Source organism: Dermacentor albipictus, chromosome 7 (genome assembly GCF_038994185.2).
Source record: "Dermacentor albipictus isolate Rhodes 1998 colony chromosome 7, USDA_Dalb.pri_finalv2, whole genome shotgun sequence".
Lineage (NCBI taxonomy): Eukaryota > Metazoa > Arthropoda > Arachnida > Ixodida > Ixodidae > Dermacentor > Dermacentor albipictus.
In genome coordinates, this window is record NC_091827.1 from 81,277,825 (window position 1) to 81,294,643 (window position 16,819).

Below are 16,819 nucleotides of genomic sequence, written 5' to 3' on the forward strand. Positions count from 1 at the left end.
CGGGGAGATAAAACTATGCGCAACGGGGTTTTCGCATTTAGCCCCCATAGGAATGCTGCAGTCGGAGCCGCGATCGAACCCTCTACCAGGAGCTCAGTAGCAGAGCAACACCACAGCCGCAGGCCTATCGCAGCTGGCAGCTGTTAAAAACGGACGGAATGTGCCCTAAAAATATGAACAGAGGGACGCACTCTTGTCGCAATGCTTATGATGTTGGCAGAGTATAAGAGGCAGGAAAAAATCAAAGCAAGAAGATTTAAAGCACTTTTTATATGGAGCAGAATGCTTTGCATTATGAAGAAAGAAACAGCATTTCCTTTTGTGAATCGTATGCAGTAACTTATTATGAGGCAACTTTTTGTATTTCATATCTGGCAACACCGCATTCAACCTATGAAGCAAGCAATAAATTGAACTAGGGATTGCGGTATCGATGATGTCATTCTTCTGGGAGATAGTTATCTTGTACGGAGTTTGGGAACCGCAAATATTTGAAAGACGTTTTTTGCATAAAAAAAAACCACTGCGCACGTGTATACGGCGTTTGCTTGCTTGAGGCATTGCACTCGCCGCGGTTTACCGAATAGAAAGTAACTAAAGGGTTGTAGACGTTACTGTACTTGACTATATTTTGCAATTTATTCACGCTGTTTAACCTAACTTGACTTCAGGCAAACTAATATCCCATTCAATCAGTCACTGCTCTTAGAGTCCCCAAATTTTATTTAAGGTGGTTTAGCGTTTCTGTTGATGGAAAGCCTGTGTCCTGTAGCTTGCGAGTGCAGTTACAGGCACAGACTATGCGGAGCTGCCAGCAACAGGCGAAGAACAAGGAGGCTCTACTCGCCTTCTTAGGCTACTGGCAATTGTGCTCGCTTGTAGGACAGTTTTTTATGTACTTGAATAAGGAAGAAAACAAACCATATCCCAGCTGTAATGGCTAATTTGTTAAAGCTGTCGCCTTTTTATAAGCAGGATAACATTTCAGCATGCGAAGCACAAATCTGATACAAACTTTGACGCGGAGAGGCTGTGGAACGATTTCTGGGAGGCCAGAAGATTAGTTCAGCGCCTGTTGGAAATAGAGCATGGATTCAGCGCTGAACACATCGCCGCTCTTTGCACTGTCAGAAGCCATCTACTCAGGTTGGAGAATCGTTTCAAGCCAGAAGACAATGCATATGATTTACGGTGTTAATAACTATCCGCATATATATATATATATATATATAACCTACTCCAAAGCATGCCAGGCACACTATATCCTGATCTCCGCAGCAAACTGCTTTCCGTTTTCCGCACGTAGTTTGCCCACGCAAGCTATCGCCTGCATTCTAACTACATGAGCTCACAGAGACATATTAATTAGTGTCTGGTTATGATGTAACGCAGGTCCCCCGATGTCGAGTGCGCCGGTCGCGGATCGTAAACATTCTAACAATAGTTTTGGTCCCTAGCTTTACCGATGCTAGAATTCCTAGATGGAACTCTGGCCGTGCTATCACAGAGCAGCCATGGTTAGTACAAATATTTGTCTGATCTTCGTGCTTGTGTCTTGAGACTTTCGTATGGCGTCGTTTATTACGCTTTACCATGCATAAAGCAAAATATGGTCCCGTATTTTAAGGCAATCAATGCTTTTATCAATGCAGAAGACCCTATGAAAACGCATAATCGCTGCTAATGGCAGCGGCTCAGCCTGTCTAGATGGCCAAATTGAAACGCGCAAGTGTCTGAACGTGTTTGCTTGCCCACGAGAAATTCATGCAAAAATGGTCCAAAAGACTGGTAAACGTCTTTCAAATATTTGAAAGACGTTTAATGCATTAGAAAAAGCACTGCGAAGGTTTACACTCCATTGGTTTGCTAGAGGCATTGCAATAGTCGCGGTTTACCGAGTTGAAAGTAAATAGAGGGGTCTAGACGTTATTGTACTCGATTATCTTGTACAATTTGTTTACGTTGTTTAGCCTAACATTGACTTCAGGCAAGGTATTACCAGATGTAATCAGTCACTCCACTTAGATTTTCCAAATTTTCTGTAAGTTACTTTAGCGTTTCTGATGATGGAAAGCCTGTGTCCTGCACGTTGCCAGTCCAGTTAAAGGCACAGAGCCTGCGGAATCGCCACCAACAGGCGATGAACAAGGATGCTCTACCCGCCGTCTTAGGCTACTGGCAATCGCCCTCGCTTGTAGGGCCTTTTCTTACGTACATGAATGGGGAAGGAAATAAATCATGTTCCTGAAATTCTCGTTTGTGAAAGCTGTCACCTTTTCGTAATCAGGATAACATTGCAGCATGCGAAGCACAAGTATTCTAGAAACCTTGAGGATGAAAGGGCGGAGAGACTGTGGAATGATTTACGTTAGGGCAGATGATACGGTCACCGCTTGTTGGAAATAGAGCATGAGTTCAGTGCTCAACACTGCATCGCTGTCTGCTATGTTACAAGGCGGCTACTCAAAATAAAGAATCGTTTCAGGATCGGAGATAGTGCAGACAATTCATAGGGTTTGAAATTCTGCTGAAACATGTATTTTTATATCAAGAACCAAGTTGAAAATGCGCAAACTTTGCGCACATAATTCTAGCAAGGAGTACTGATTAAATTACCTTCCTGAAACCTTGCTTTCCAGCATTCGGTAAAGGTGTGATCTTAAGACCACTGGGCGTATGTTGAGCAATATTCTAAAGGAACACACTCCTTCTTTTTGATTGCTTTCTGACATATGCAGCAATACGGAGATTCGTCTGTAATTGTGAATTTGCTCTGCCATTCTTTCATCTTCAAGTCTATAAGTTCCTTTACCAACACCGTTGTTGCTCTCGTCAACGTTACGGTGTACAGGTATCTAGTAGATAAGTAGCGTGTTGAAATTGAACTAGGGCTTGCGGTATCGATGGTGTCGTTTGGGAGCAAATTTGTTGTCCAGAGTTTAGGAACCGGAAATATTTGAAAAAGGTATGTTGTTTAAGGAAACCAAAATAAAGAAGAATAATTTGAAAGTGTATACTGTCTGTCTGCTTGAGGCATTGCGCCAGTTGCGGTTTACTGAGTAGCAAGTAACTAGCGGATTTTAAACCACATTGTACTTGAGTGCATTCTACAATTTCTTTACATTGTTTAACCTAACGTTGACTTGAGTCAAAATGTCAGATGCAGTCAGTTACTGCTCTGAGATTGCCGCAATCTTATTTCAGGTGTTCAGCGTTTCTGATTATGGAAAGCCTGTGTCCTGGATGTTGTGAGTACAGTTACATGCACAGACTATGTGGAGCTGCCAGGAACAGGCGAAGAACAAGGAGGCTGTACTACTCGCCTTCTTAGGCTACTGGCAATCGTGCTCGCTTGTAGGACAGTTTTTTATGTACTTGAATAAGGAAGAAAACAAACCATGTCCCTGTAATGGCTAATTTGTCAAAGCTGTCGCCTTTTTATAGGCAGGATAACATTTCAGCATGCGAAGCACAAATCTGATGCAAACCTTGACGCGGAGAGGCTGTGGAATGATTTCGGGGAGGCCAGAAGATTAGGTCATCGCCTGTTGGAAATAGAGCATAGATTCAGCGCCGAGCACATCGCTGCTTGGAGAATCGGGTTGGAGAATCGTTTCAAGCCAGAAGACAATGCACATAATTTACGGTGTTATTAACTATCGGCATATATATATATATATATATATATATAAATATATATATATATATATATATATATATATATATATATATATATATATATATATATATATATATATATATATATATATATATATATATATATGTAGGAACATTAAGTATTCTTTGTATTTTGGAACTTCACGCACTAATCCTGAGCAACTCTTGAGGAATAACTCACCTTGAAGTTCATTTCAATCGAAATATCTTCAATCGAAATGGCAAAGCTTCAATACGAAATATTATGTCAGGTTTTCCAACATTGTATTCATTATGTGAAGTAATTACTAAATTGAATTTGGCACTGATTCGTTTAGTTATCGAAGGCCTAATTTGGTTCACGGAGTTCCGTACGGGATTCTTCCTCGGAGCTTTAAACAATGCGCAAGCCATTGATGCAGGATTCCTTTTCACACGTTGAAAATGATCAATCTGTCTGCACAATAAAGGAGGGCTTAATGAGAAGCCTAATAATATGTTGAAAGGTTTTCCATAATTGAAACATTTTTTAACGTTTTGTAGGTAGTGACGAACGGAACAGCAAAAGTTGCACCAATCCTGTGTTGATGTCGCGGAGAGCCCGTGGGTCCAAACTTGGTAGTGTAACCAATTTCCGCAGTACCGGCTAGAAAGTGCGCACATACTGAGTAGAGCGACAATGGCGTTGCGTACTCTCTATACTGTCATATTTAACAGAGAACGCGGCGGTTAGCTACACAAGTCGTGAGGTCATAAATGCCTCACTCTGCGCGTTTCGCAGTGCAGTTCTGTTGCGATACTAACTGTGGGGAAACTCCAGTTGAATTTCCACCGTCGTCGTAGTCGTCGCCCTGAAGTTCTCGATGAATTCCAAGCGCTATAAGATGGCAGCCGCGCGCCCTATGCTGTAGGTACAAGGGTAATTGCGCGAGTGGAAGCCGAGAGATACGGTCCGCCCTCTGCGACTTTTCTGCTTCTATAGCAGAGCCTACTAACGTCATTGAGTAACTGGGCGGGAAAGCAACTCCCCTGCCCTCCCACCCGTCGTTGCAATTTCCTTCCTCTCCCCTCACCCTTCCTCGTCTTGGAAGGCGGCCAGCGGCACCTGCTTCAGACGCTCGCATTTAGGTTCAGTAGTGTTTTCTTGCCGTTACCGAGAGGTAAGCGTGCCTTGCGAGGTAAGCATGGATGAACGAATCAAACTAGGAGGGAGCGTCACGTGATTCTGCTAGTCTGGAGAAGCCAACCTCCTCTGAAGTCGCCCCTCCCGCTCGCCGAAGCCTTGTGCGCGGTGCCTTTGGGTAGCAATAGGCCGCATCGCTAACGGACCATTCCTGTTTGGTTGGTACGTGGTAACGATTAGTGGCGTAGGTGCACCTGCCGTGAAAAGCACGGAGGCACGTAGGAACTCTGGATTTCTGCTACCGTGGGGGTCGTTCCTCGCTTCAAATGCGTTGCCTTGAAGCGTGGAGAAAGACTGCAGTGCGAGGCCCATGGCGACATAATATTCGAAGCATCATTCGCGCTCACCGCCGCAGTTAGTGGGCGCTCTGACCTTGAAACCCGTCCTGAGTATGCCGACCCGAGCGTGGTCTCTCGTTTCTTCAAATCAACGTTTGTGTACTTGAATGCGTCGCGTATTTTCTTGCTCATTTTTGTTCCGCTGAGTAGTACCTATATAGGATGATACGAGACCTTTCCCGGGATGATTCTTTGTCGCGTGTTTGCTTAGTAAAAGGTTCTGCACTCTAGACGCCGAAGTCCTCGCCTTTCCTTGGAATTTCCGTGCACTCTTTTGTAAGATTGTATGGTGCGACGTCCTTAAGCTGTTGGGACGGGTCAATTGAGTTCTCGCTGGTCTGTTCAGAGCCAGCAAGCATTGAGCAGAACGACAGCGTCGACTGAGACCGTCTGTCATAACATTGGGCCGGCAGGGCCTCAAATATGGTCGGCGGACCCGGCTCGCCGGTCCATTGTTGGGCAGAAGATGGGAAAACAATTTTTTGGCACTGAAAAGCAGTCGCTACGGACCCTGAACGTTCGCTTGAGCGATTCCAGATATTTTCAGGGGCGAAATACATCATATCGCTTCCCAGGAGATGCTCCTAAACGCGACGAATCGCCGTGGACTTGGTTTGAAGGCTTGGTTGCTTTCGCACGTTTGCAGGGCGAAAGATTTCCTCGTTGTCCTGAAACCACCCCTAAAAGCAGGCAGTCGTCATTCAGGTGATCGTCGCAGTTTCTTGGGCACAATTCCGGTTAATTATCTGCCTTCTATCTTAGCAGTATTAATTACCAATACCAATTAATTACCAATGCCTACGTTCGCTACAGCATTAGCGGCTGTCTGCTGCGTTCTTAAGCTGCAAGCCTCGTGGTAATTTGGTGAGTTACCTGCCTGACAACAAACACGCGGAGTGTGTTTGCCACTGCCGACTATGTGTGCATTTTCCAAAACTCCCGCCGCAGACGCGACCAAAGCGAGCCGGCAAAATGTACCGCTTGCCTATCAGGTTAGGGCGTATTTCCCATCATCATACTCCTCTCAATTTTTGGGTTTCTACGCTTCAGAATTGTCACGTGACACTCCTTCCTAGTATTTTCTTTCCTCCATTGTGGCAATGCTCGCGGTTCTTGCTCGTTTTGTGCCGCACCCCCCTTGGTTTTGTGCCCGTTTGTCTGTGCGGCGCCCGCTGCAACCCAAGAGAGAAGGGAAGAAGCGTTAGGAGGTACAGGGCGCTGCCATTGTTGCCCGCTGCCTTTAGCACAGTGGCTCAATACTCTCACCGATTGCGAATGCGCTCTTGTGCAACACCACTTCGACGATGGGCCCTTGAAGGTTGTGTCGTTTCGTTAAGGACAGCTGTTGACCGCACAGTTTGATTCCTCGTTTTCATTTGTGCTAATCAGTTAATCATCATCGTCATCATCATCTGCCTGGTTACGCCCACTGTAGGGCAAAGGCCTCTCCCGTTCTTCTCCAACTACCCCGGTCATGTACTAATTGTGGCCATGTTGTCCCTGCAAACTTCTTAATCTCATCCGCCCACCTAACTTTCTGCCGCCCTCTGCTACGCTTCGCTTCCCTTGGAATCCATTCCGTAACTCTTAATGACCATCGGTTATCTTCCCTCCTCATTACGTGTCCTGCCCATGCCCATTTCTTTTTCTTGATTTCAACTAAGATATCATTAACTCGCGTTTGTTCCCTCACCCAATATGCCCTTTTCTTATCCCTAAATGTTACACCTATCATTCTTCTTTCCATAGCTCGTTGCGTCGTCCTCAATTTAAGCAGAACCGTAAGCCGTAAGTTTCGTAAGCCGTAAGCCGTAAGTTTTCGTAAGCCTCCAGGTTTCTGCCCGTACGTGCGTACTGGTATGACACAGCTGTTATAAACTTTTCTCTTGAGGGATAATGGCAATCTGCTGTTCATGATCTCGGAATGCCTGTCAAACGCACCCCAGCCCATTCTTATTCTTCTGATTATTCCAGCTTCATGATCCGGATCAGCGGTCACTACGTGCCCTAAGTAGATGTATTCCCTTACCATTTCCAGTGCCTCGCTACCTATTGTAAACTGCTGTTCTCGTCCGAGACTGTTAAACATCATTTTAGTTTTCTGCAGAATTATTTTTAGACCCACCCTTCTGCTATGCCTTTCCAAGTCAGTAAGCATGCATTGCAATTGGTCTCATGGGTTACTAAGCAAGGCAATATCATCAGCCAATCGCAAGTTACTAAGGTATTCTTCATTAACTCTTATCCCCAATTCTTCCCAATCCAGGTCTCTGAATACCTCGTGTAAACAGGCTGTGCATAGCATTGGAGAGATCGTATCTCCCAGCTTGACGCCTTTCTTTATTGGGATTTTGTTGCTTTCTTCATCGAGTGCTACGATGGCTGTTTAGCCGCTATAGATATCTTTCAGTATTTTTGCATACGGCTCATCTACTCCCTGATTCCGTAATGCCTCCATAACTGCTGAGGATTCGACTGAATCAAACGCTTTCTCGTAATCAATGAAAGCTATATATAAGGGTTGGTTATATTCCGCACATTTCTCTATCACCTGATTGACATTGTGAATATGGTCTATTGTTGAGTAGCCTTTACGGAATCCTGCCTGATCCTTTGGTTGACGGAAGTCTGAGATGTTCCTGATTCTATTTGCAATTACCTTAGTAAATACTTTGTAGGCAACGGACAGTAGGCTGATCGGTCCATAATTTTTCAAGTCTTTGTCGTCCGCTTTCTTATGGATTAGGATTATTTTAGCGTTTTTCCAAGATTACGGTACGCTCAAAGTCATGAGGCATTGCGTATACAGGGTGGCTAGTTTCTCTAGAACAATCTGCCCACCATCCTTCAACAAATCTGCTGTTACCTGATCCTCCTCAGCTGCCTCCCCCCTTTGCATAGCTTCCAAGGCTTTCTTTACTTCTTCCTGCGTTACCATTGGGATTTCGAATTCCTCTCGACTATTCTGTCTTCCATTATCGTCTTTGCTGCCACTGGTACTGTACAAATCTCTATAGAACTCCTCAGCCACTTGAACTATCTCATCCATATTAGTAATGATATTGCCGGCTTTGTCTCTTAACGCATACATCGGATTCTTGCCAATTCCTAATTTCTTCTTCACTGCTTTTAGGCTTCCTCCGTTCCTGAGAGCTTGTTCAATTCTATCCATATTATACTTCCTTATGTCAGCTGTATTACGCTTGTTGATTAACTTCGAAAGTTCTGCCAGTTCTAATCTAGCTGTGGAGTTAGAGGCTTTCATAAATTGGCGTTTCTTGATCAGATCTTTCGTCTCCTGCGATAGCTTACTGGTATGCTGTCTAACGGAGTTGCCATCGACTTCTCTTGCACACTCCCTAATGATGCCCACAAGATTGTCGTTCATTCCTTCAACACTAAGGTCTTCTTCCTGAGTTAAAGCTGAATACTTGTTCTGTAGCTTGATCTGGAATTATTCCTCTATTTTCCCTCTTACCGCTAACTCATTTATCGGTTTCTTATGTGCCAGTTTCTTCCGTTCTCTCCTCAGGTCTAGGCTAATTCCAGTTCTTACCAACTTATGGTCACTGCAGCGCACCTTGTCGAGCACGTCCACATCTTGTATGATGCCAGGGTTAGCGCTGAGTATGAAGTCTATTTCATTTCTAGTCTCGCCGTTGTGTTCATCAGTTCAGTCGGGAACATTCCACGCCTGTCCTTCACTAATATGCGTTTTATTAGTGTGGATCATGACCAAGTCAATAAAGCTACGCCAGTAATCTGTTGTCTTGAAATATTACACAATTTTTTGTAATGGCAAGATCGGTTGTATTGAACAAGACAGACCAGATGCAAAGACACAATGCGCGACGTATCACGCGCGCACGCAAGACAAAAAAAAAATAATTCGGCCCCGCTGGAGAATTGTCATATAGCATATAGTGCGTATTCTTTCATGGTGTACTTGCCTATGAAGCTCATACTATAGCCTTGAAACCAATACTCCCATTTTTCAAGAAATAACCTTCTCCAAAGCCTGCCAGGCACACTATATCAGGATTTCCCCAATAAACTCGTTTTTACCGATATGAACTTTGTTGCAGTGCATTTTTTATCGCATGATTTCCCCACCGACACACTCGCCCTCGTTCCAAGGCGTCCTTTCCAGAAGCTCCTGGCTGCTATGCAAGACGCAGTTCACCCACTGCTTCCAGTTTTCCGCGCGTACTTTGCCCGCGCAAGCTATCGCCTGCATTCTAACTACGCCTCCGTAAGGCCTGCGTTTAGTGCAGGTTTCCTCATCGCATTCTGACGTCTGTCTCTATCCCTCGTCAGTGACAAGTTTCTTAGGGCGGGGAAGAGTCACAAAATTTTCATATTCATGTAATGCAAGCGATGAGCTCACACCGAAATATTAATTAGTATCTGGATTATGATGTAACGCAGGTCCCCCGATGTCGACTGCGCCGGTCGCGGATCGTAAACATTCTAACAATAGTTATGGTCCCTAGCTTTACCGATGCTAGAATTCCTAGATGGAACTCTGGCCGTGCTATCGCAGAGCAGACACGGTTAGTACAAAGATTTGTCTGATCTTCGTGCTTGTGTCTTGAGACTTTCGTATGGCGTCGTTTAGTACGCTTTACAATGCATAAAGCAAAATATGGTCCTGTATTTTAAGGCAATCAATGCTTTTATCAATGCAGAAGACCCTATGAAAACGCGTAATCGCTGCTAATGGCAGCGGCTCAGCCTGTCTAGGTGGCTAAATTGAAACGCGCAAGTGTCTGAACGTGTTTGCTTGCCCACGAGAAATTCATGCAAAATGTTCCAAAAGACTGGTAAACGTCTTTCAAATATTCGAAAGACGTTTATTGCATAAAAAAAAAACCCTGCGAAGGTGTATACTCCATTGGTTTGCTAGAGGCATTGCGCTAGTCGCGGTTTACCGAGTTGAAAGTAACTAGAGGGTTCTAGACGTTATTGTACTTGATTATCTTTTACAATTTGTTTACGTAGTTTACCCTAACATTGACTTCAGGGAAGATGTTACCAGATGTAATTAGATTTCCCAAATTTTCTGTAAGCTACTTTAGCGTTTCTGATGATGGAAAGCCGGTGTCCTGCGCGTTGCCCGTCCAGTTAAAGGCCCAGAGCCTGGGGAACCGCCACCAACACGCCATGAACAAGGATGCTCGACCCGCTGTCTTAGGCTACTGGCAATCGTCCTTGCTTGTAGGGCCTTTTCTTATGTACATGAATAGGGAAGGAAATAAATCATGTTTCTGAAATTCTAGTTTGTGAAAGCTGTCACCTTTTCGTAATCAGGATAACATTGCAGCATGCGAAGCGCAAGTATTCTAGAAACCTTGAGGATGAAAGGGCGGAGAGGCTGTGGAATGATCTACGTTAGGCCAGACGATACGGTCACCGCTTGTTGGAAATAGAGCACGAGTTCAGTGCTCAATACTGCATCGCTGTCTGCTCTGTTACAAGGCGGCTAGTCAAAATAAAGAATCGTTTCAGGATCAGAGATATTGCAGACAATTCATAGTGTTTGAAATTCTGCTGAAACATGTATTTTTATATCAAGAACCCGAGTTGAAAATGCCCAATGTTTGCGCACGTAGCTCTAGGAGGGATTAATGATTAAATTACCTTTCTGAAACCTTGCTTTCCAGCATTCTGTAAAGGCATGATCTTAAGACCACTGGGGGTATTGTGAGCAATATTCTGAAGGAACACACTCCTTCTTTTTCATTGCTTTCTGACATATGCATCAATACGGAGATTCGTCTGTAATTGTGAATTTGCTCTGCCATTCTTTCATCTTCAAGTCTATAAGTTCCGTTACCAACACCGTTGTTGCTTTCGTCAACGTTACGCTGTACAGGTATTTAAGATAAGTAGCGTGTTGAAATTGAACTAGGGCTTGCGGTATCGATGGTGCCATTTGGGAGGTAATTTGTTGTCCAGAGTTTAGGAACCGAAAATATTTGAAAAAGTTATGTTGTTTAAGGAAACCAAAATAAAGAAGAACACTGCGAAAGTGTATACTGTCTGTCTGCTTGAGGCATTGCGCCAGTTGCGGTTTACTGAGTTGCAAGTAACTAGCGGGTTTTAAACCACATTGTACTTGACTTTATTCTCCAATTTCTTTAGATTGTTTAACCTAACGTTGACTTGAGGCAAAATATCAGATGCAGTCGGTTACTGCTCGGAGATTGCCGCAATTTTATTTCATTCAGGTGTTCAGCGTTTCTGATAATGAAAAGCCTGTGTCCTGCATGTTGTGAGTACAGTTACATGCACAGACTATGCGGAGCTGCCAGCAACAGGCGAAGAACAAGTAGGCTGTACTACTCGCCTTCTTAGGCTACTGGCAATCGTGCTCGCTTGTAGGACAGTTTTTTATGTTTTTGAATAAGGAAGAAAACAAACCATGTCCCTATAATGGTTAATTTGTCAAGGCTGTCGCCTTTTTATAAGCAGGATGGCATTTCAGCATGCGAAGCACAAATCTGATACAAACCTTGACGCGGAGAAGCTGTCGAACGATTTCTGGGAGGCCAGAAGATTAGTTCAGCGCCTGTTGGAAATAGAGCATGGATTCAGCGCTGAACACATCGCCGCTCTTTGCACGGTCACAAGCCATCTACTCGGATTGGAGAATCGTTTCAAGGCAGAAGTCAATGCACATAATTTACGGCGTTAATAACTATCCGTATATATATATATATATATATATTTATATATATATATATATATATATATATATATATATATATATATATATATATAAATATATATATATATATATATATATATATATATATATATATATATATATATATATATATATATATATATGTATATCGGTTCGGAACATAAAGAATTCTTCGTAGTTTGGAGCTTCACGTATTAATTCTTAGCAACTCTTGAGGAATAACTCACCTTTAAGTTCATTTGCTATTTTCAATCGAAATGGCAAAGCTTCAATACGAAATATTATGTCAGGTTTTCCAACATTGTATTCATTATGTGAAGCAATTAGTAAATTGAATTTGGCACTGATTCGTTTAGTTATCGAAGGCCTAATTTGGTTTACGGTGTTCGGTACGGGATTCTTCCTCGGAGCTTTAAACAATGCGCAAGCCAGTGATGCAGGATTCCTTTTCAAACGCTGAAAATGATCAATGTGTCTGCACAATAAAGGAGGGCTTAAAGGGACACTAAAGGTTACCAGAAACTCAAGTTAAAGTGGTAGAGCAATGTTCTAGAACGTCTAAGGCGTCAATTTAATCGCGAACAGAGCTTTAGTAACGGAGAAATTGAGGTAAATGCATGACACGATTTGAGACCCCCCAGCGACATTCCGGTACTAGCCCGATGACGAAAGGACTCCTCATAATTTGTGTTACTAATACTCGACTACTCGTATTAAAAATATCATTTCATTCGATTATAAAATGGAATAAAATGCTACTTGTCTACATCTATTCGATTCTAAGAAAAAAAAACATTTTGACGTTACCCTTCAGTAATATGGGTGTTCGAAAGGTTTCGTTTTTGCTCGACTCTGCGCGCTCGAGTCTGCGCCGCGCACGCTTTGGAGTTTCAGTACTTTCGTTATCGCGTCGTGCTGTGAGGGTTCTGCTGGCTCGCGAAACTTTCATTTGGAACAAGCAGCGAGAATGCCACGTCCATGTGATGTCGTGGGAAGCCCTCGTTGCTTTCCCGCTCCGGAGAGCCGGTGTCGAAGCCGCCGTCGTAGTACGCCACGACGCCGGCAGTGCGAGCCCTCAGCAGCAGGTCGCGCTCGTCGGTGCTCAAATCGCTGAAGTTGAGCCCACCATCGCGAACCAATCTATCGGTGTCAGGGTCCATTGCGACGAGCGTCGAAGTTTGCGTCATAGAATGAAGTACCAGCTTATGGGCGTCTTGCGCTGGAGTTTGAGGCATAGTAGCGGCGCCTGGTGGCGGTGCGGGAAACGACATCTGGGTCATGCCAGCGTGGGTCGTATTGAGCCCTGGCTGTGGCGAAGCACGTTTCTAGGCCGAGTTTTGCGTCGATTCACACTTTTTATGCCCTGTTGCGAGTGCGAAAAGGCTCTCAGACCACGCCGACCACGCTGCGAGCTCGCCGCAGCCTATAGTTTAACGAAAACAAACTCTCCGTGTGCCGTGGGACGTAATGTGGGGCGTAATTCGTTTATCCTTCCGCTAGCCACCATACACCCGCTTTCGCTCTGCTATCGGCTCTGTCTTGGCTCTGTTTCTGGCCGTGCGTTTGCGTTTTGCGCAGAAAAGCCGTAGCGCCGCCTGCGGACGCCGTTCTACTCACCGATGACCCAACGTCACTATGAGACCATGATGTCAACACTCCTCGATCGGAGGGCGGGCGATTTGAACTGCGCTAGAGGTACGCGGACGCTTCAGAACGCATTTTCTCTTCAAATAAGTCTCTCCTTGGCACGAAACAAGCGTTTCGAGGTTTCTGTGATGGTATTTCAACAGTCCACGTTGACTTAATAGTAACCTTTAGTGCCCCTTTAATGAGAAGCCTATAATTATGTTGAAAAGTTTTCTTTAATTGAAACATTTTTTAACGTTTTGTAGGTAGTGACGAACGGAACAGCAAAAGTTGCACCAATCCTGTGTTGATGTCGCGAAGAGTCCGTGGGTCCAAACTTGGTAGTGTAACCATATTCCGCAGAACCGCCTATAAAGTACGCACATACTGAGTAGAGCGACAATGGCGTTGCGTACTCTCTATACTCTCATATTTGACAGAGATCGCGGCGGTTAGCTACGCAAGTTGTGAGGTCATAAATGCCTCACTCTGCGCGCTTCGCAGTGCAGTTCTGTTGCGATACTAACTGTGGGGAAGCTCCAGTTGAATTTCCACCGTCGTCGTAGTCGTCGCCCTGAAGTTCTCGATGAATTCCAAGCGCTATAAGATGGCGGCCGCGCGCCCTATGCTGTAGGTACAAGGGTAAGTGTGCGAATGGAAGCCGAGAGGGACGGTCCGTTCTCTGTGACTTTTCTGCTTCCGTAGCAGAGCATACTAACGTCATTGAATAACTTGGCAGGAAAGCAACTCCGCTGCCCTCCCACCCGTCGTTGCAATTTCCTTCCTCTGCCCTCACCCTTCCTCGTCTCGGAAGGCGGCCAGCGGCACCTGCTTCAGACGTTCGCATTTGGGTTCAGTAGTGTTGTTTTCTTCCCGTTACCGAGAAGTAAGCGTGCCGTGCGAGGTAAGCAGGGATGAAGGAATAAAACTAGTAGGGAGCATCACGTGATTCTACTAGTTTGGACAAGCCAACCTCTTCTGAAGCCGCCCCTCCGGCTCGCCGACGCATTGTGCGCGGTGCCCTTTGGGCAGGAATAGGCCGCATCGCTAGCGGACCATTCCTGTTTGGTGGGCACGTGGTAACGATTAGTGGCGTAGGTGCACCTGCCGTGAAAGGCACGGAGGTACGTTGGAAGTATAACCTCTAGATTTCTGCTAACGTGGGCGTCGTTCCTCGCTTCAAATGCGTTGCCATGAAGCGTGGAGAAAGACTGGAGTGCGAGGCCCATGGCGACATGATATTCAAAGCATCACTCGCGCTCACCGCAGCACTTAGTGGGCGCTCTGACCTTGAAACCCGTCCTGAGTATGCCGACCCGAGCGTGGTCTATCGTTATGTCAAATGAACGTTTGTGTACTTGAATCCGGTGCGTATTTTCTTGCTCATTTTTGTTCCGCTGAGTACCACCTATATTGGATGATACGAGACCTGTCCCGGCATGATCCTCTGTCGCGTGTTTGCTTAGTAAAAGGTTCTGCACTCTATAAGCCAAAGTACTCGCCTGTCATTGATATTTGCCTGCACTATTTTGGAAGATTGTATGGTGCGACGTCCTTAAGTTGTTGGTACGGGTCTATTGAGTTCTCGCTGGTCTGTTCAGAGCCAGCAAGCATTGAGCAGAACAACAGCGTCGACTGGGACCGTCTGCAATTAGCATTGGCCGGCAGGGCCTCACATATGGTCGGCGGACCCGGCTCGCCCGTCCATTGTTGGGCACAAGATCGAAAAATGTTTTCTTTGACATTGAAAAGCAGTCGCTACGGACCCTGAACGTTCGCTTGGGCGCCTTAACAGGTTTTCAGAGGCGAAATACATCATATCGCTTCCCTCGAAATGACCCCAAACGGGACGAATCGCCGTGGGCTTGGTTTGAAGGCTTGGTTGCTTTCGCACGTTTGCAGGGCGAAAGATTTCCTCGTTGGCCTTAAACCCCCCCTAAAAGCAGGCAGTCGTCATTCAGGTGATCGTCGCAGTTTCTTGGGCACAATTCCGGTTAATTATCTGCCTTCGTTCTTAGCAGTATTAATTACCAATACCAATTAATTACCAATGCCTACGTTCGCTACAGCATTAGCGGCTGTCTGCTGCTTTCTTAAGCTGCAAGCCTCGTGGTAATTTGGTGAGTTACCTGCCTGACAACAAACACACGGAGTGTGTTTGCCACTGCCGACTATGTGTGCATTTTCCAAAACTCCCGCCGCAGACGCGACCAAAGCGAGCCGGCTAAATGTACCGCTTGCCTATCAGGTTAGGGCGTATTTCCCATCATCATACTCCTCTCAATTTTTGGGTTTCTAGGCTTCAGAATTGTCACGTGACACTCCTTCCTAGTATTTTCTTTCCTCCATTGTGGCAATGCTCGCGGTTCTTGCTCGTTTTGTGCCGCACCCCCCTTGGTTTTGTGCCCGTTTGTCTGTGCGGCGCCCGATGCAACCCAAGAGAGAAGGGAAGAAGCGTTAGGAGGTACAGGGCGCTGCCATTGTTGCCTGCTGCCTTTAGCACAGTGGCTCAATACTCTCACCGATGGCGAATGCGCTCTTGTGCAACACCACTTCGACGATGGGCCCTTGAAGGTTGTGTCGTTTCGTTAAGGACAGCTGTTGACCGCACAGTTTGATTCCTCGTTTTCATTTGTGCTAATCAGTTAATCATCATCATCATCATCATCTGCCTGGTTACGCCCACTGCAGGGCAAAGGCCTCTCCCGTTCTTCTCCAACTACCCCGGTCATGTACTAATTGTGGCCATGTTGTCCCTGCAAACTTCTTAATCTCATCCGCCCACCTAACTTTCTGCCGCCCTCTGCTACGCTTCGCTTCCCTTGGAATCCATTCCGTAACTCTTAATGACCATCGGTTATCTTCCCTCCTCATTACGTGTCCTGCCCATGGCCATTTCTTTTTCTTGATTTCAACTAAGATATCATTAACTCGCGTTTGTTCCCTCACCCAATATGCCCCTTTCTTATCCCTAAATGTTACACCTATCATTCTTCTTTCCATAGCTCGTTGCGTCGTCCTCAATTTAAGCAGAACCGTAAGCCGTAAGTTTCGTAAGCCGTAAGCCGTAAGTTTTCGTAAGCCTCCAGGTTTCTGCCCCGTACGTGCGTACTGGTATGACACAGCTGTTATAAACTTTTCTCTTGAGGGATAATGGCAATCTGCTGTTCATGATCTCGGAATGCCTGCCAAACGCACCCCAGCCCATTCTTATTCTTCTGATTATTCCAGCCTCATGATCCGGATCAGCGGTCAATACGTGCCCTAAGTAGATGTATTCCCTTACCATTTCCAGTGCCTCGCTAC

At 45.3% G+C, this 16,819-nt stretch overlaps 1 protein-coding gene across 4 annotated transcripts in view; it reads right to left on the reverse strand.

The window, feature by feature from the left end:
• The window catches only part of LOC135896908 (uncharacterized), a 65,742-nt gene that overhangs the window by 14,917 nt on the left and 34,006 nt on the right, over positions 1-16,819 (reverse strand). The window contains exons 4-6 of one of the 4 annotated variants that reach the window (XM_070522405.1): positions 11,693-11,749; positions 3,489-3,545; positions 1,016-1,072 (exon numbers count right to left, since the gene is read on the reverse strand). In XM_070522405.1, coding sequence (XP_070378506.1) covers positions 1,016-1,072; positions 3,489-3,545; positions 11,693-11,749 — 171 coding nt within the window. The remainder of the gene's footprint in view (positions 1-1,015; positions 1,073-3,488; positions 3,546-11,692; positions 11,750-16,819) is intronic. The other 3 variants (XM_070522406.1, XM_070522407.1, XM_070522408.1) reach the window with 3 other exon arrangements.